At 36.7% G+C, this 19,950-nt stretch overlaps 1 protein-coding gene and 1 pseudogene across 1 annotated transcript in view; both read right to left on the bottom strand.

The window, feature by feature from the left end:
• LOC120780349 overlaps window positions 1-19,661 on the bottom strand; it is a 209,681-nt gene extending 190,020 nt beyond the window's left edge. Inside the window, exons 1-2 of the mRNA XM_040112641.1 lie at window positions 19,474-19,661; window positions 19,288-19,410 (exon numbers count right to left, since the gene is read on the bottom strand). Coding sequence (XP_039968575.1) covers window positions 19,288-19,410; window positions 19,474-19,617 — 267 coding nt within the window. The 5' untranslated portion in view covers window positions 19,618-19,661. The remainder of the gene's footprint in view (window positions 1-19,287; window positions 19,411-19,473) is intronic.
• LOC120781041 lies at window positions 10,194-10,395 on the bottom strand (annotated as a pseudogene).
• Window positions 19,662-19,950: the final 289 nt, after the last annotated feature.

The raw sequence follows: 19,950 nt of genomic DNA on the forward strand, positions 1-19,950 counted from the left end.
TGGTTGCAACCATGCCTACTTCGCATTTGATTCTTTCAATTAATATAACGGAATAAAAGCTTGCAGTTAGGATGCTCTCGATAAGGTGGTTGTCGAGTTATGTGGTTATCTGATTAAGTAAACAGCAACAAAATGCGGTATGGCAAAAGGGAAGAATTTAGTATACCGTCCCAGGATTTCGGGGATAAAGAGGATATGGTCGGATAGAGGAGACTATCCTGATCAAGGATATATATAGGAAGCTTATAGTTTTCGAGATATTTGCGTTTAAAGTTGAAAATTTGCAATATTTTAATTATATATTTTCTATATATAAAATTAATTTTGCACTTATATTTTTCACTTTTATATCCACTAGCACTTCACTAATTCGTTTGTAAACATTCATTTTAAATTATATATTAGAAAAACAGTTTTAATTCAATTTTTAACTTATTGTTAAAATTTATTTACTTGAAAATAACCAAAGAGCTACAAACCAAGAATGATAGAATACAAGATTACGACGACCGCCATTACGAAACGACATAGTTCGGTGTTGAGAAGAACAAGAGTGAAAAACTGTCAAATGGCTTGCAAATTGTAAACAGAAAAGTAAACACTTTTGCAAAATATTATTAATTCTTTCGATTTTAATGAAAAGTTTTAGTGAAGCGATTGAATATTGTTGAGTGAAAAGATTTGAATCATTTCTAAAGAAATATATCGGTCTTCTTCTTCTTCTTAATTGGCGTAGACACCGCTTACGCGATTATATCCGAGTTAACAACAGCGCGCCAGTCGTTTCTCCTTTTCGCCGTGGCGCCAATTGGATATTCCAAGCGTAGCCAGGTCCTTCTCCACTTGGTCCTTCCAACGGAGTGGAGGTCTTCCTCTTCCTCTGCTTCCCCCGGCGGGTACAGCGTCGAATACTTTCAGAGCTGGAGTGTTTTCGTCCATTCGGACAACATGACCTAGCCAGCGTAGCCGCTGTCTTTTAATTCGCTGAACTATGTCAATGCCCTCGTTCACTGCCAGACCCATTTTCTGTGCTTCCTTGTCCAGCCTGGAGAAAGCAGAACTAACGGCGCGGGTGTTGAGGCCGATGATATCAATATCGTCGGCAGACGCCAGCAGCTGTACACTCTTATAGAAGATGGTACCTTCTCTGTTTAGTTCTGCAGCTCGTACTATTTTCTCCAGAAGCAGGTTGAAGAAGTCGCACGATAGGGAGTCGCCTTGTCTGAAACCTCGTTTGGTATCGAACGGCTCGGAGAGGTCCTTACCGATCCTGACGGAGCTTTAGGTGTTGCTCAACGTCAGTTTACACAGCCGTATTAGTTTTGCGGGGATACCAAATTCAGACATCGCGGCATAAAGGCAGCTCCTTTTCGTGCTGTCGAAAGCAGCTTTGAAATCGACGAAGAGGTGGTGTGTGTCGATTCTCCTTTCACGGGTCTTTTCCAAGATTTGGCGCATGGTGAATATCTGGTCGGTTGTTGATTTTCCAGGTCTGAAGCCACACTGATAAGGTCCAATCAGTTTGTTGACGGTGGGCTTTAATCTTTCACACAATACGCTCGATAGAACCTTATATGTGATGCATGCTCCTTATCAGTTCTTCGCCGCCGTGTTTGAATAGCTCGGCCGGTAATCCATCGGCCCCCGCCGATTCGTTGTTTTTCAGGCGGGTAATTGCTATTCGAACTTCTTCATGGTCGGGTAATGGAATGTCTGCTCCATCGTCATCTATTGGGGAATCGGGTTCGCCTTCTCCTGGCGTAGTGCGTTCACTGCCATTCAGCAGGCTGGAGAAGTGTTCCCTCTATAATTTAAGTATACTCTGGGCATCAGTGACTAGATCACCTTTGGGGGTTCTACAAGAGTATGCTCCGGTCTTGAAACCTTCTGTAAGCCGCCGCATTTTTTCGTAGAATTTTCGAGCATTACCCCTGTCGGCCAGCTTATCAAGCTCTTCATACTCACGCATTTCGGCCTCTTTCTTTTTCTGTCTGCAGATGCGTCTCGCTTCCTTCTTCAATTCTCGGTATCTATCCCATCCCGCACGTGTTGTGGTCGATCGTAACGTTGCGAGGTAGGCAGCCTGTTTTCTCTCCGCTGCGGCGCGGCAATCCTCGTCGTACCAGTGGTTCTTTTGCACTTTCCGAAAACCAAGGGTTTCGGATGCAGCTGTACGTAAGGAGTTTGAAATGCCGTCCCACAGTTCCCTTATACCGAGTTGTTGATGAGTGCTCTCAGAGAGCAGGAGTGCAAGCCGAGTAGAAAATCGTTCGGCAGTCTGTTGCGATTGCAGCTTTTCGACGTCGAACCTTCCTTGTGTTTGTTGGCGTGCGTTTTTTGCTGCACAGAGGCGGGTGCGAATCTTGGCTGCAACAAGATAGTGGTCCGAGTCGATGTTAGGACCTCGGAGCGCACGCACATCTAAAACACTGGAGACGTGTCTTCCGTCTATCACAACATGATCGATCTGGTTGGTAGTTTTTCGATCCGGAGACAGCCAGGTAGCTTGATGAATTTTTGTGCTGGAATCTAGTACTACAGATAACCATATTTCGGGCCCCGGCGAAGTCGATCAGCCTCAACCCATTTGGGGATGTTTCCTCGTGGAGGCTGAATTTACCGACCGTAGTGCCAAAGATACCTTCTTTGCCCACCCTGGCGTTGAAGTCGCCAAGCACGATTTTGACATCGTGGCGGGGGCATCTCTCATAAGTGCGTTTCAAGCACTCATAAAAGGCATCTTTGGTCACATCGTCCTTCTCATCCGTCGGAGCGTGGGCGCAGATCAGCTTTGATGCGGATTGTGGCTAGACGTTCATTCACCGGAGTGAATGATAGTACTCGGCGACGGAGTCTCTCTCCCACCACGAATCCCACACCAAACTTGCGCTCCTTTATATGGCCACTATAGTGCCATGGTCGTCATCAAAAGGGGGGTCTCTCATCCGAGGCTGCTGTTGGTTTTTCATTGGGGTGAGCTTTTTACGTGGCGGGTCCCAAACCCAGCGCACAACCCTATGCAGGGGTGTTTCGCCTTCTCACTTTAGCTCACCTTCGAACGGATGTTCTTAGGCTACCCAGAGGATACTTGGTCAAAGACCGGAAGTCGTGAGCTGCTTGAGTCAAATGTAAAAGAATCGTTTCTGGCCATTCCCAAGTGAATGGCGATCAGAGAACTTTCCTCACTTGCGTGAACTGCTACACATGACCAGGGAGGATGGGTCTATTGATAATAAAATTGTTTATTGTGATTCAAATGGAGAAGACATTTCTTGTGTTGTATATAAATATATACATATATTATAAGTTCAGATGTATCAGATGTATGAAATTATGATAAAAGAATTGTGAAATTATACTGAAGATATATTTGTAACATATTTTTAACCTATCGTCAACTAATTCCAAATAAAGTGAATCAATTGTGTTTATGATATTTGAATTGCATAATAATTATTACAACAAGCCACTGCACATTTCATTTTAAAAAAATAATATATTTATGCTTAGAAATTTAACTAAATACAACAGTACACTTTCACTGGTTTTCTTCATTTGAACAATTTCCACACATGCTACTCTATTTATTGTGGATGTGCCTAAAACTACTTATATCTTTTCACGCAACAATATTCTAAACATTCCACTGAAATTTTTCCTGCAAAGACGAATGAATTAATATTATTTTGGGAATTTCCAAAAGTGTTTACTTTTCTGTTTACAATTTGTATGCATTTCTATGCTTGTTCTTCTCAACGCAAAACTGTTACGTCACGAAATTGTTGCACAATGTATTTGTTTTTGTAAGAATTGTCACGAGCTAAACCGAAAAAAACTAACGGTAAACTAGTGTCGTAATCTTATATTCTATCATTCTTGCTACAAACTATCAAATAATCAGTGTTACCTTATCGACATCATTTGTAAAATAACTAAAAGAAATTAAGTAAACAGATTATACCCCAAATACGAGAATCAACAACCTATAAAAAAAATAACCCTGGTCGGTCCAACAACGGGGTGTATCAAATTTTTTTTGCGTAGAACTCCGTTTTGCGTGGTTGGCCTTCGGTTTATGTTTCCTTTATTTAGGGTATAATGTTTCTTTATATTCTTTTTTGTTAGTTTGTAAAATATTTTAGTATGGTAACACTGATTATTTGACAGTTTGTAATTCATCCGTAGTGGAACTCGAGTCTGTGCTAAATGTGGGTGATTTGGAAGACCCCGAAGCGCAAGAAGAATTGGCATCTGGCTCATCTGCTGACAGCCCGTTTGCGGAAAAAGTGAAGCCCAAACAGCATCACGCCATTAGAATTTGAACGAATGAGCTTCAGAGAGAAACAGCTTCAACTTGAAATCGGTAAATTTAATTGGATGAAAGAAGTAGAAATAAACAAAAACGAAATTGAGAAAAAAAATTGAATACGATTTCCAACTTAAGAGAATGGAGTTGGAGCAAAACAAAAATCCGAAAGTTTGAGATATAAACTAAATATAAAAATAATAATATAATATAATATAATAACCAATAAACACTTAAAATAAACAAATAAATAATTTTCAATTACTTGTTTTATATTAAAACAAAAATATGAGTTTTTATTAAAAATTAAATTGTTTTTTTTTAGTTCGGTTGTAGGCGCAACCTTAGCACATCCATCATATTGGCATTCGTGGGCTTCGACACTTTGCCTTTTAAAGTGTGAAGAATCGCGCCCTTTCAAGAGTATGTTATGTAGCACACAGCAGACAAGTATCTGTTTATTAAAAGATGTTTGACTCTCTTTCTTTTATTTTTACCCGGATTTGTTTCAAATTACACAACTTTTCTTTAAGGATCCCGAAACAATTTTATGCTCTAACACGATATGGCTATGTACTTTGTTTAATTTAGCTTGCCTTTGAGAGTCTGCTAAAGAAGAATTGCTTCAGTAGGGTGTTATCAAATGTTTTGTCAACTTATAGGCAGAGTCACCTTCAATCCACTCTTCTCCACTAAATAAGCCTGTTGTGTTTCTTCCAATATGAGATTTCTCAACACTTTAGAATCGTGGTAGCTTCCGGAATATTTTACTTCTGCATGTAATATCCGTAACTTGTGTTCACACACTACTTCCAATTTGATAGAGTATATTCGTTGCCGAGAAAAATACACTTTATGATTTTTATTCAGCTTTTCGGATAGTTCAATCTCACTACCGTCAATGTAACCAATGCAATATGGTAATTCGCAGAATGTTTGGAAAACAAGTTCCCGGCACTCTGCCGCTCCAGGCAAATAAATGAATTGGGTTAGTTTATTCAACATTGCTGAAAAAATCTTTTAGTGATATTGGTCAATCTACCTCCATCTCCCACGCCAAAAGTTCTAGCGATTTTACGGACAGAAGCATTTTCACCCGATGAACCTAATCGGAGCATACGATTGCGAGTTGCAAATATATTGCTATTTGTAAACTTGAATTATTAAAGTTAATATCATCAGAAAATATTTCTAGAAGATGAGCGAATTGGCATTTGCTGACATGCAGGATTTGCAAAATCTTCCATCGTCAAAACAACACAGTAGGGGAAGGTGGGGAATTTCGGTTAAAAAGTCACACAAAAGTTATTTTTTGTGAAAATTCCAAAGCATGGATTTGTGGTGCGAATCGTAACCTTCCTTTTGATAACATTGGTTTGATAAAATTCTACAAAAATTTAAAAGTTATATCCATTGGCGCAAAAAACCTGATTTTGCGATTTTGAAAAAAGGTGGGGAATGTCGATTAAAACATGATTGTTACCAATGAAAAACGTTTATTTATCAATGGAAATGAAAGAGAGATTCATAGATAATAAGAAAAATAGGAATTGGCGAAAAAAATTATTCTGACTCGCAGTGGATGCAGGTGTAAGTGTTCGGGTTCGGTCCGGCACATTTCAAGTGAACTCCTCGATCACAAACGATGCAATGGGCCGTGTTTTGACGATTCTCGTGTTTCGGCATCTTTTTCTTGCAAATCGTGCAAAAATCGAAGTCCTCTTCGATGTCGGTTTCGGTCGGAGACGGGCTTCTCTTCCGTGGCGTCTTCGATTTGCCATGGCCTTTTTGCTTCTTGGCTGCTGGTTCATCGGCTGCCTTCGTCAATTTTTGCCGCTTTTTTTCGGCCTTGTCACGCAGATCTGCGACAACCTCAGGCGATGTCAAAATCGTTGACTCCATTGTCTTGCGGCCACGTTTTGATTTCGGCGCAGGTGTGCCCATTTCAACGGGCCAACCGATTTCAATGCATCACGGAGCTGTGGAGCCGAAACAAGAGACAACGACGATGATGCAGCACCACTTGTTGAAGCTGGGGCACTTGTCGATGCCTCCGACGTTGACCACCTCCTCATTCGCAGCAGTCACAATGGCATCACCAGAGGCAAGAACTCGACGTTGATTGTCGGCGTCTTTCTCTTCGTCACCGAACAAATTTTCGCCGCTCAGTTCCGAAGCGACAAAGTCAACTTCAGGGGAAAATTTGCGGGTTGAACGGGTAGATGCCAGTTGTTCGGAAGCCGGATTTGATGGTTTTCGGCGTTAACATAACATCGAGGCACTGATCGACAAGGAGCGGCACATGATGCAGATCGAAAGTGACACCAATGTTGGATTTTTTCCATGCATCATGCTTCACGGTCATCATGCCTTTAAATGGTGCAAATACCGCAACATATAGCGGCTGCATTTTGTGCGTGCATTTCGGCGGAAAAGACAGCAACGTGATGCCATGATCCAACGCCAAATCTATCGCCTCGATCGATAAATGCGAACCGTGGTTGTCCAGCAGCAACATGGTTGGCGAATCGGCATTAGCACCGGTGTGCTTGATGAAAGGACGCATGAATTGAGGGAATACGTCAGGGTTCATGTAACCAGAACCGTTCGCAACACCAACAGCGCCATGACTCGCATGAGTCATAAAAATCTCTTTCATGTTGACTCGGGGAAAGAGGAAGAATGGCGGTATAGACTGGCCACTAGCGCTGACGGCCAAAGCCAAAGACACATTGGTGCCTTTTTCGGCAGATGTTGATGAGCCGACCTGCTTTTGTCCTTTGCGCAAAGAAACTTGAGTTGTGGTTGCTTGATTATTACTTTATTGAATAATAATATAATATTGAAATACATGGCTTTTATACAAAGATTTTGCTTAGCTCACTCATTCATAAATTTTAACGTAAACATCAAAATAATTTCGGAGTTCAACCACTTTTAATTTGTTTGTAATCAATAAAATAATGGCAGCAACAATGTTACAACATATGTTGATTTGTAACATTGTTGTGGCAAAAAACAATAAGCAATAGAATGCGATATCAATTTCGACAAAGTTGCGACAAAGCAAATGTAAATAAAAAATAACAACTACTGTGGTCGTTTTGCGATATATTGCTTAATAATCATTTTATACATTAAAGAAGCTAATCGAACGGAATATCAAATTTTATATTTAAAATAGCTTGCAGTGGATTGTACTGATACAATGGGTGGAGTCTCTGACGTAACTCGCGCGATGGTTTTGACAGGTCTGGTTGGCACGGTCGGGTACCCGGTTTCATCCATGTTCCATATTCGGTGATGTTCAAACGGCGTCTTACCGAGAACGGATGCAAGGTTGGCAAAGAATGCATCGACATTCTCTTTGTTGAATCGCTTCGCACGGCTCTGGCTTACTTGCTCTGGTGGCGATTCATGAACGCCAACTGCCAATCCTTACTCGCCTGTTGATTGTCGTTCCATGGATCCGGATACGACGCGCCAACTTTCCGAGCAAATTCATACGCGAGCTTACTGAAGCTCCATCAAACTAATTCCATAGTTGATGTCGCTGGCCTGGAGAATGTAGCTTATCAGCGCCTTCTCTTGTTCGATGTTGAAGATCTGAAATAAAAAAAAATTATTTATTATTCGATGAAAGAAAAAGAAAGAAACCAGCAGAACTCACTGTTTTTGTGCCCATCGTCGTGCTTTCAGCCAGCAAATTCTTCATTACATCGGCATTGGCAGTAGTAACGTCGATGCTCGCACGATCAAATGCTGCAATATAACGCAAGGGTTGTTCCTCGGAATTTTGTGTGCCGTCGCAGGTTGTCGAACGCTGTTGTGATGTATTTTCACCGACTTGATCGCCTCCAAAATGTTGTCAAAATCAACAATTTTCTCTTGTTTGGGATAGTACCGCGGCATAATGACTAAAAAAAATTTTTCGGAGCACGAAACTATCAGGAAATGTTGAAAAACTATTGTGTTGTTGAAATTCTGCACGAAAAAAATAACTAACCTTGCCGTGCCCCAACAAAACTTCTACAAATATTAATTCTTAAGCGACATGTTTGGAATTACTTTCGATATATACATCTGCGTGACATGTTCCACCACACATTGAATTCCCTGATGATCAATTCAATAAACCAGAGAAGATTTTCTTACTTTTATGAATGGAGAGCTTCCTTAGTTTACTTTTTGTAGCGCAAAGAAAATTTGGTTAAAATTTTACGATTTAAAAAAATGCTATTTGGATGGATATGATAAGTAATGACACCGTATTTCGATGAACATCTCACTCAAGAATGATTCTTCCTGCTTGGGTGAATCATATCATACAGCATAGCGACAATTTAACATTTACCTAAACTTAGGAAACAGTGCTTAACCTTAATAAATGAATATGAGAGAGCCTAGGCATATACAAGTACTGTCCACCTCAAAATTGGAGGAACCTTGTATATCACTCAACACTGGATGTTGAAACCGAATGCACTACTACGCGGATATCGCTAAATGACATTAATTTTTTGAATCATCGATTCCAGTAACCTCAGTAGATCGTCCGTTCATGTATTCATTGCTTTCGTTACAAATCCAAATTTCTTCAACATATGTATAATGGGTAATCTTCCTATACAGCGCTTAACACCAACACGCCCATAATTGGAAGAAGAGGTCTTCCATTATATATCTTCCGGGATAACGCAACTTATTTTGCAGAAAACTTACTGATTTTAAATCGTTTCTTTTCAAGACGGATATCAAAGTTATTATTACTTTTCATTTTATCTCTCCTAGGGCCCTCATTTTGATGGCATTTGAAATACTGCAGTTAAATACTCGTATGCCAAAGGACATGAATACCAAATTAACGTATGTAAAACTCACTACAGCATTGGCAGAAATATGTAGAAGCAGTTCTAATTCTCGGATTTATTTGTTCTGACCCCAGCGGCCACGAAGCTTTGACTCCTGGTCTCTTCTTAGCTGGTAGTGTTAAAGGCTCTTCCGGAGCCAGTGGAACAACGTCATTCAAATGGAATCAAATGACCGCTAAGAAACAATTGGAAGCGTTGGTTACACGACTACATAAATGAACTTCAAGAGAAAATAAAGTGGAATACTGACCATGGGATTGTCGTTAAAGGCGCAATGGTTTTCGTCCATGAGGACAGTGTAGACACACAACGATAGCTAGTTGGTCGTATTAAAGGTGCTGTTCTAGGAAAGAATGTACTAGTCAGAGTGGTTGACGTGCGAATGCAAGCAAAATAAACATATGTACTATATATGCATACTAAAGTTTATTTGGATGCTCCCAGATAACTCATTTGTATACAAACATGCTGTCTTTTAAAAAAAAGGTGCGTGGAGTCCCTACGCGCGGATGAAGTTATACTTCTTAGTGATATTCCAAGAAATGCATATTATTTTGTATGAAAGAAAACTAGAAAACTTAAATTCACATTTTATAAATTTATTATAATTTATTATCTCCCCGAGCATGCCTTTGCCAACAAGTCGTCTTTTCGCGACGATGGCAGAAGCTAAAAATCATAAATTGTACAAGTTTCTGGTGCTTCTCGCAAAAATCTACGTCGATATGTTTTCACGATCATATATATACATACATACATATTTACACATGTTTGTAGGCGAAGCTGCTACAGCGGCTAGGGGTGACAATCGGCGGCCATTACTTTACTTATGCCATCGAAATTCCATTGCTACGAATATGGAAATGACAACGAAATAATGCAAATATGCATATTTCTAAAGGTCATTAATTTCTTTTAAGAAATGAAAGGAATGAATGATCCTGAGAAGTATAGTCTTAACTTTTCAACGGCCAACGCAGAGCATTTCAACCAAAAGGAATTTATTCATTAAAATCACCACTCAGAAGTCGTTTTATCCGTTGTAAGCGACGATTTTCGAAGAAACATCATTTCTAATATGCCACAAGAAAAAATTAGAAATGAACTTCTTAAACCTCACGCTGTCAGATAAAACCATATACCTCGTCATCGCAGGTCGATTTCCAAAAAATGTAAATGAAGACTAACTACAGAAATAATCCTGTAAAGTATAGCCTTAATTTTTCAACGGCCAACGCAGGGTATTTCAACAAAAGGTCACATAAAATAGTTGAGAATTCGCAGAAATGAAAGACAAAGGAAAGAAAAAGCAGTATAACTTCAATAATGAACAAGCACACAAACATATGTACATATGCGCAGCAGCAGCAAGGAAAGAGGTAACAATCGGCGATCCATTGTATATTTCTTTCATGCATAGCCAAACCATAATTAGGACAACGCAATTGAAGTGTCAATGTTGGTCTAGATGGTAAGCGCTTCAAAAGTTACGACGAGCACGTAGGAGGTGCGTAGGTTCGACTCCCAACAGAATTTATTTTTAATTGAATATGTGATCTTATTTTATATAACTCATTTTAAATATATAAAAGATTTACCTAAACATTATGATGATATTTTCATGATTCATACGCAATGTACGAATGTAAGCATTTTCGTTTTGCCGTCGGCATTTCAATTTCTCATGCTTCAATGTTTGCTTTCAACCAAGAAATCGCTTGTATGTATGTATGTACATATGTGCAATATATGCCTTTGCGTTTTGCCGTCGTCATTTCCATATTGACATGGAAAAGTAATTATGTATTTATTTCATTGTTTCGTTTTGGCTCAATTTTGTATATTAAGACAAGTGTCAATAATTGCGCCAAAATCAAATATATTATATATTCATATGTAAACATGTTTTAAACTTTACATAAAATTGAAGTGTCAATAATTGCGCCAATTTTCATAAAGTTGGAAATTTTGCGCGAATAAGACGTGTGTGGGTTAAGTCGTGAATTTTACTTACATTAATTAATTTGAAAGTGCCGAAAAATGCGAAACGAAATTTCAATAAATTTAAGTAAATTTACATGTATTTTCATTTATATTTAATTGTCAATAAATTTTTTAAAAATTATTTGCCCTAGTTGTCCATTTTTTATTTTCTCACACATTTCAGGCGATTTTTGTATAGAAATTTGACCGGCGTAGAAGCAAAATGCGAAACAATCATACATACATATATTATGTCGTTTGCACATTTGTCTGTATATTTGCGAAAGCAAATGATCTACAAAAGCATATTTCTATACTTAAACAAAATTATTAGAACCATCGTATGTTTCTTACGGGGCATCTCAACAGGATAAAATCTATGTCTTGCGAACTGTATTGCCGTGCCTTTTGCCTGTGGAGACTCCACATTGCTTATATCTTACAATATATCGTATGCCATATATCGTAAGCTATAAGCTGTCACTTCAGCAGTTTGACAGCGCAGTTTTCATTTCTATGAAAATTTCGAAGATGCAACATATCCCATTTGCACATATGCCTACGACATTTTCATTTCGGTAATATGAAAATTAGAAGAGCGAGTATTAAGACGGTTGTGTTATATTATAAAAATAAAGTACATTTTCAAAATAATACTTTTTCAAAAAATTATTATTTATTTTAGTATTGTTAATTTACAGAAAAATTATGCAAATTGGTTTGGGAATAAGCGAAATCTTAAATTTCATAAACTTATAATAGCGAAAATCAAAATATGATTGCTCATTTTAAATTTATTATTTTAATTGGTATATAAAATGTATGCCACAATTATGTCATATTAGTCCAAAAATGTGAATTCTTATTTTTCCCAGAAATACGTTTGTAAAAAAGGATTTTTTTCTTATTATATTATTTTTCCCAGAAATATACATTTGTAAAAAAAAGGATCTTTATCCTTTGTTATTTTTTCATTTTTCCCAGAAATACATTTGTAAACAAAATGATCTTTATCCTTTTTTATTTTCCACATAAAAGATTTAAACAGTTCATGGGCTCAAAACATGCGCTACATCAACTACCTACCCAAATGCTACCTTCGCAAATGATAAAATAGATTTTTCAAGAGCTCAAAGCATGCGCTACATCAGCTTGAACCTACCTATCCTACGCCTTTGCGCAAATGATTATCTTATGATAACAAATGCCCACATACAGATTTGGCAATGGCAATAGCAATAGATTTGACAGTTCGCAAGACATAGATTTTATCCTGTCGAGATGCCCTGTTATGTACATGCATAACCAAACCATACTTAAGTCAGCGCAACCTAAGTGTCAATGGTGGTGTTGGTGCTAAGCGCTTGGAAAGTCAAGATGATACCACAGGTCTCAGGTTTGAATCTCGACAGAATAAATTTTTAATTTTTTGCTTTTAACATCGTGTACTATACAAATAAATATTTTTCTTACTAATAGAAATTAAATTTATCACAGCAATATTATGTATACATATGTATATTATGTATATTGCTGTGATAAATTTAATTTCTATTAGAAAAATATTTATTTGTATAGTATACGATGTTAAAAGGCATACATCTTCTATCCTATCTTGTGTATCTGCACATGCTCATATGAGTGTATGTATACGCATGTACGCGTTCAGAAATTGAAATCATATGTATTTTCATCACTTATCTATATACTTATTACATGTGCGCGCATTGACTTGCATGTTCATACATTCATATATACTTATATGTACATATATTTGCATACATTGCCAAACAAATAATGCACAAGCATACAAACACACATATGCGTACACATATGAATATGTCACCAACAATCGGCGATCCATTGTATATTTCTTTCATGCATAACCAAACCATAATTAGGACAACGCAATACAAGTGTCAATGGTGGTGTTGGTGGTAAGCGCTTGAAAAGTTACGACGAGCACATAGGTTCGAATTCCAACAGAATTTATTTTTAATTGAATATGTCACCAACCAAAAATTGAAACTTGTTCTACAAAAGCAACAACAGCATAAGCATGGCAACATTGTGTTGTTGGTAGAAAAGCCGAGCTGTGCCGAAAGAAACGAACAAACGATCGCCGATTGCCACCGCCTCGCTTGCAGCTCGAACATCTTCGCAGACAAGGTTGCGTAGATTCATATTGAGCAAGGTTGCGCAACTTGAATCTATCGCAACCTTTTTCGAACTCGTATAAGAAGTATAACGAGCCCTAACCGCCAAAAAGACGTAAGCGCCAAAAAACAAATTATGCAGGGGAAGATTTTTTTTTAAATATTTGGTTCAGGAAGAAGTAGTGCAGTGGAATTGAGTATGTATGCACTGCTATTTCCTAACTATACATTATATTTATTTTTTTCATATATTTCCAAGATAACGGGTATTAATGTCGCTTACGTCTTTTTTGCTGTCATGCTGGATAGCTACTAATTTATGTTTTGGCGGTTACGCCCAATGATATTAGTAAAAAAACTTTGTTCTGTTTTTAATTTTTCAAATTTTTTCGTGTACAAAAATTAACCTTAAATTCATTAGTGTCAATAAAAAAATAAAATTAATATGAAAAATACTTTAGAGTACAGAATTAATTTTAACTGCAAACTTATATAAATAATAATAGTTTTTAAACTTTAATTGAATAGTTTTAAAAATAATTGGCTTTCTAGAAAATACGATTTGTCTTCTTGATCAGTTTCAGGTAGAACATCTTTAATAATTTCATCGTATTTTAAACTTAAAAATTCGCTGTGAAATCTTGTAGGTATTGTGTTTTTATCACATAGTGTTTTTCTTCTTCTTCTTAATTTTCGTAGACACCGCTAACGCGATTATAGCCGAGTTAACAACAGCGCGAAAGTCATTTCTTCTTTTCGCTACGTGGCGCCAATTGGATATTGGAAGCGAAGTCAGGTCCTTCTCCACTGGGTCCTTCCAATGGAGTGGAGGTCTTCCTAGTGTTTTTAGATCTTTGTATTTTTTTGAAGAAATTTTTAATAAATTATCATATAAACGTAGAGGTCCATTTTCTATTAAAGAATTATTTCGTCTTGATCTTGCAATGTAGTTAAGATCGTATTCTTCAATTTTGGAATCGCCAAAATATCCGTACTTAAGTTTCATGATAGGATTATTTTTTTCTAACGAAGCTAAACGTAATTTTGGAAAAGAGATTTTAATTGAAGTGGGAAACATAGTTTGAGAAAATGTTTTCCAATCTTTGAAATCAGAATTATTCATTATAACGCATTTATAATTTTCGGGATTAGTTCTTGCGTTTGAAATCATGGTATACCATTCACTAGGGGCCCAAATAGTTTTATCGCGAGTAAATGCCTCAATAGTGCTGTGTATAGAGTCAACTGGCATCATAGTATGCCCAGGTAACAAATACGTAATTTTTATGTTGTGTATAAAATTCGAAATTGTAAGGAAAAATACTAATGTGGAAAGCATAGCTTTATTCCGATTTTGACCAGCACAGCTGTCACAGTAAAAACTTACTGAAGATTGAGTTCTTCTTTCGTCGACAATTTTCAAATACTCAAAGACCACAGTGGAAATTTCATTAGATCCTCTTTTTCCGTCAGCTTCTCTCCACAAAAAACAATAACCATTTCTGGTGCCATTTTCATACATGCTTTCATTATAGTATGCATACTTTCGAGAATAAAATAATGTTATGCTTCTTCCATGGGGTGTATTTAAAACCTTTTGCAGATCAAAGCTAGAACATAGGAAGGACGAATTGCCTTTACTTTGTTTTTGATCCTCTAAAAAGATTTCTTTACACTTATCTTTGTTTCTTATGTGTGTTTGGTATTCTTCAGTTTGCTTTAAATGGTTTTGTGTTTCGCTGTGCAGGTTTTTGTAATTTTCACAAGTTACGAATTTGTCTTTTTTAGGCAAGTGAAAACGATATGAAAACTATTTGTAAAAACATTTCGGAAGACTCTTAAGGATAACAATGACGACTCCTGATTAATATTATTTAAATGCTTGGTATAGCAATCATATAATCCTTTTATATTGCGAAATTCTTGAGGAAGATTCAGCTTGTTACTTTTATTACGACTATAATACGAGGGAACTGCTGGCAATTGTTCAATAAATGATTTTAAAAGTGCAACCTTGGACTCGTCAGACTTATTATGAGACGTAGATTTTTTTTTTTCCTCACTAAAACTTTTCAAACCACTCGCATTGTTTCTAGCCAATATTAACTTTTTTCCGATATGTGAAGCGTTTTCAGCAAAAACTGTTGGCACACTTTAATAGTATTATCATTATAATTAATGGCATAATTATATGTATATTGCCTTCTGTTACTATCATCTCTTCGTCTTCGGACGGATAACCGCGTTATACACGAAAGGAGCCAGCCTTTTTGTCTAATTTTGTTGCCGAAGCCCCAAAAATGTTCATTTATTGCTAACCGATCTGACTCGGTGAACTTATCATCACAAATATTTCCACACTTTTTATTTATACAAGGATTCGGCTGAACACTAGTATCTCGTTGTTTTTTATTTTGTAATCTCTTAGGTAATATTCTTTTGTTTCTGTAACCTCTTTTGCCCACACATGTCTCTTCTTCAATATCATTTTCGGATTATGTTTGTGAATAAGTTTTTTGCTCAGAAGAATGATTAGAATCAGTATCGCTGTATGGAACAAGACCATTTTTGAATGCAATCTGCATTCAACACCAAAATATAAAATGAAATTTTTCGAAATATATTATATATATATAAATATATATTGTGTATAATTATACACAATTCCATATTGCACAATCACTGATAAAAAGTAAAATATTTTGCGATTCTGCCGCTAATCAAAACTAATATGTTGAATCGAAAAAAGACGTAAGCACCACTTCGTTGTAACAAAATATGTAAACAAACGAAATATGTACATACGTCTAAATTGTTTTAGCTGTAAAATCATAACGGTTTATTTTATAGCTATGGTATTTTGTGAGATGATGCGAATGATCGAAAACTATCGATTTTTATCAAAAAACAAAAGTCGATAATCATGGTGCTTACGTCTTTTTGGCGGTTAGGGCTCGATAACTTCAATAAATCGAGTGTTAATGCTTGAAGTGGTGAACACAATGACAGCGACAGACTGCAGCAGCACGACAGTGAACTGAAAATGGCGTTGTGCATATTACTACATGAACATTCGTAAGAAGGCAGCAACATAACAATGGCCGGCATGTACACAAGACAACACAGCTGTCCATTTTGCATGTACACAATTTCGTTGTGGCCATACTAATTCCTTTCACTTCAATGAAATTTTAATATTTTGTTCAAAGTGAAATTTTTTATGCAAAAAATAAGTAAATAGGTAAATATTTTTGCTTTAAATTATCACTTGTTATTACAAGTGATATAACAGAGCTATAATAGAGCTATTTTATGCTTTTATTTGTAAAATAACTTCAAGTTTGTTAGAGCTGTGAATAATTTTACATTTTACATATTAGTGGCATTACCACTCTACCTCCTCTTTCTATTTTCCATTCTACTGTCAACTTTACTGTCGTCCTACTGCCGTTGGCAAATATAGGAATATGTTGAAGTTAGCGAGAGCGACAACTGTCGGCCTGCAGTCGTGTAGTCGTGCAGCTGTCAAAAGAACGTGTGTATTTTAATATTTGACAGATGTAGTTTGCAGTCTGTCGCGCTCTATGTGTTCCGCACTTCGTGGACGTGCCGCCCTTCCGTATTGACAACATATTTGCTGTTGCCCTGCTTTGAGTTTCAATGCTTCTACCGTCCTTAAAGTGAATATTTGCGCAAATAGGATTTTTTTTCGTAGAAACGAGTTACCGCTCTTAACGAGATTGCTCTTTTAAATGCAGGGTTGCCAGTTTCCGAATTTTGTAGCAATTTAAAAATAAATTTGAATATATAATACTTCAAATATTGTTATAAATAGACAGACTGTTTTTGCAACATGTTTCTACAGATTATAATAGTTGTATGTATGTATCACCTAAAACTAACCGAGGCACAGTTATATATATCGGGTGATTTTTTAAGAGCTTGATAACTTTTTTTAAAAAAAAAACGCATAAAATTTGCAAAATCTCATCGGTTCTTTATTTGAAACGTTAGATTGGTTCATGACATTTACTTTTTGAAGATAATTTCATTTAAATGTTGACCGCGGCTGCGTCTTGGGTGGTCCATTCGGAAAGTCAATTTTGGGCAACTTTTTCGAGCATTTCGGCCGGAATAGCCCGAATTTCTTCGGAAATGTTGTCTTCCAAAGCTGGAATAGTTGCTGGCTTATTTCTGTAGACTTTAGACTTGACGTAGCCCCACAAAAAATAGTCTAAAGGCGTTAAATCGCATGATCTTGGTGGCCAACTGCCATGCATCCCGAAAAATGCACTGTTTGGTGTGGTTTGTACGCTGGTGGAATCATTGGACCGTATTTTTTCAAAGATGCTGTTGGACGCAACGTTACGGTGAATGGCGATCGCTATCGTTCGATGCTAACAAACTTTTTGTTGCCAAAAATGGAAGAACTGAACTTGGTTGACATGTGGTTTCAACAAGATGGCGCTACATGCCACACAGGAAAACTTCGGAGAACAATTCATCTCAAGAAATGGACCCGTAAGTTGGCCACCAAGATCATGCGATTTAACGCCTTTAGACTATTTTTTGTGGGGCTACGTCAAGTCTAAAGTCTACAGAAATAAGCCAGCAACTATTCCAGCTTTGGAAGACAACATTTCCGAAGAAATTCGGGCTATTTCAGCCGAAATGCTCGAAAAAGTTGCCCAAAATTGGACTTTCCGAATGGACCACCTAAGACGCAGCCGCGGTCAACATTTAAATGAAATTATCTTCAAAAAGTAAATGTCATGAACCAGTCTAACGTTTCAAATAAAGAACCGATGAGATTTTGCAAATTTTATGCGTTTTTTTTTTTAAAAAAGTTATCAAGCTCTTAAAAAATCACCCGATACAAAATGTAAGAAAAAGCTATGTTCGGGTGCAACCGAACATTTTATACTCTTAACACTTGCATGAATCAAAGCTAGGGAAATATTCATACATTTTCCTATATAATTCATACACTAACCGACGAATTCGGCATAAGATTTGTTACATAGAAAAACGAAAACCATTATACGCAGTATATGGGAGTTGGGGTATGATCGACCCGATTTTATCTTTTAACTATTATCATGCTACATACTAATAAAATGTTTCCTGGGTTTCATTTAGGTACTTCAAGTATTGAACTATATGCAGGATCACCTTTAAGTTCAAAATTCTTTAAATTAGGTAGATGAGGGCTCGGATTAGTATTGAATTTCAATTGAAAAACTCGGTAAACTTTCGGTAAAAATTCAACTGTAGGTGCTGAGGTCCATATATTCGGTACCTAGGGCTTGAACTATTTCGATTCGATTTGAACAATTTTTGGTCATAAGACGGCATACTTTAAGGGAATCTCGGAAGTAAAATTTAATGTTTCTGGCGTAATTAGTTAATGATAATATAATTCCGATTTCAACCAATTTCGCACAGTCGGTAGGAGTTCTTAAGGTATTTGCGCTGAGCAAACGAGGTTTTTGTAGCTTTAGTAGTTTGCAAGATACATATATACATTAAACTTATTAGAGGCCGGGGCCACACCCACTTTTTCAAAACTGTTTGCTCACAGATGCCCCGTTCTACTGCGATCCTCTGTGCCGATATATCTTTATTTAGTTCTTAGTTATGGCACGTTATAGTTTTCGGTTAAGGATGAACACAAGGATTTTAATTACTAGAACTGAAACGAGATGGCCGTACACTTTTGGCACATCGCCTGACTGTGTGGCAAGATTAATACCGTTAGCATCTTTCCTTATTGAGGATAACAGTATATATAAAAAATTTCCGTTATTTAAATAATAATTCTTATGATTTAAAACACTAAACATTTAATTTGCAGGAGGGCGTAAAATTACGAGTATGACGGTGTACATAAAATATAAGAAAATAATTAATAGCAATCACTTCTGCTTAAATATACGACTTTGTTGTTTGTTTTCCTTAGTTGGCTTTTTACCTTTAATAGTATGTTTATAGGTGATCTCTTCCTTCTTCTTATTTCTTCAATGCGCTCTTCGTCCATTACTGCGTTTGGGGAGGCTGATTGCAATAAAATAATACTGTTGGCGTCAAGTTTTTCCTAAAATTATAATTATATGTTTAAATATTTACAAATTTCAGGTCTCAAATAAATCATTTTTACAGCAGTTAAGCACGTTAAAATTTGTAAAACAAACATTCCAAACGATAGAAATGATAATGTTGTTAAAGCAATATCTGTGATGTCTTTGATACCAATATCTTTACTCGAAACCTCATGTGAAAATTGGATCGGCTCAAGTTTCATGTCTGATGCTTGTGAAACCAACCATTTTTTTTTATATTCCTCTTCATAATCTGCAAAAACAAATTTTATAATCAGTACGCACAAATATAAAGACGGTATAAGTTTAATGGTTTAACACCCTTACAACATGTTACGAAGTGTTTTACTATTGTGTTCCTCTAAAATTTTTCTGACACTAGACACTTAATGTTTTATAATCGCGCAATTTGCTAAAATCAAAAGTGTGGAAATATCTTCAAGTCTTCGCAAATCCTTTTGCCGTATAAGTACATAAATACGTAAGAGAACCGAACAGTCTAACTAATCCAAATGTTTTCTTTAATATAATGAGAA

This window comes from Bactrocera tryoni, unplaced genomic scaffold (genome assembly GCF_016617805.1).
Source record: "Bactrocera tryoni isolate S06 unplaced genomic scaffold, CSIRO_BtryS06_freeze2 scaffold_25, whole genome shotgun sequence".
Taxonomy (NCBI): domain Eukaryota; kingdom Metazoa; phylum Arthropoda; class Insecta; order Diptera; family Tephritidae; genus Bactrocera; species Bactrocera tryoni.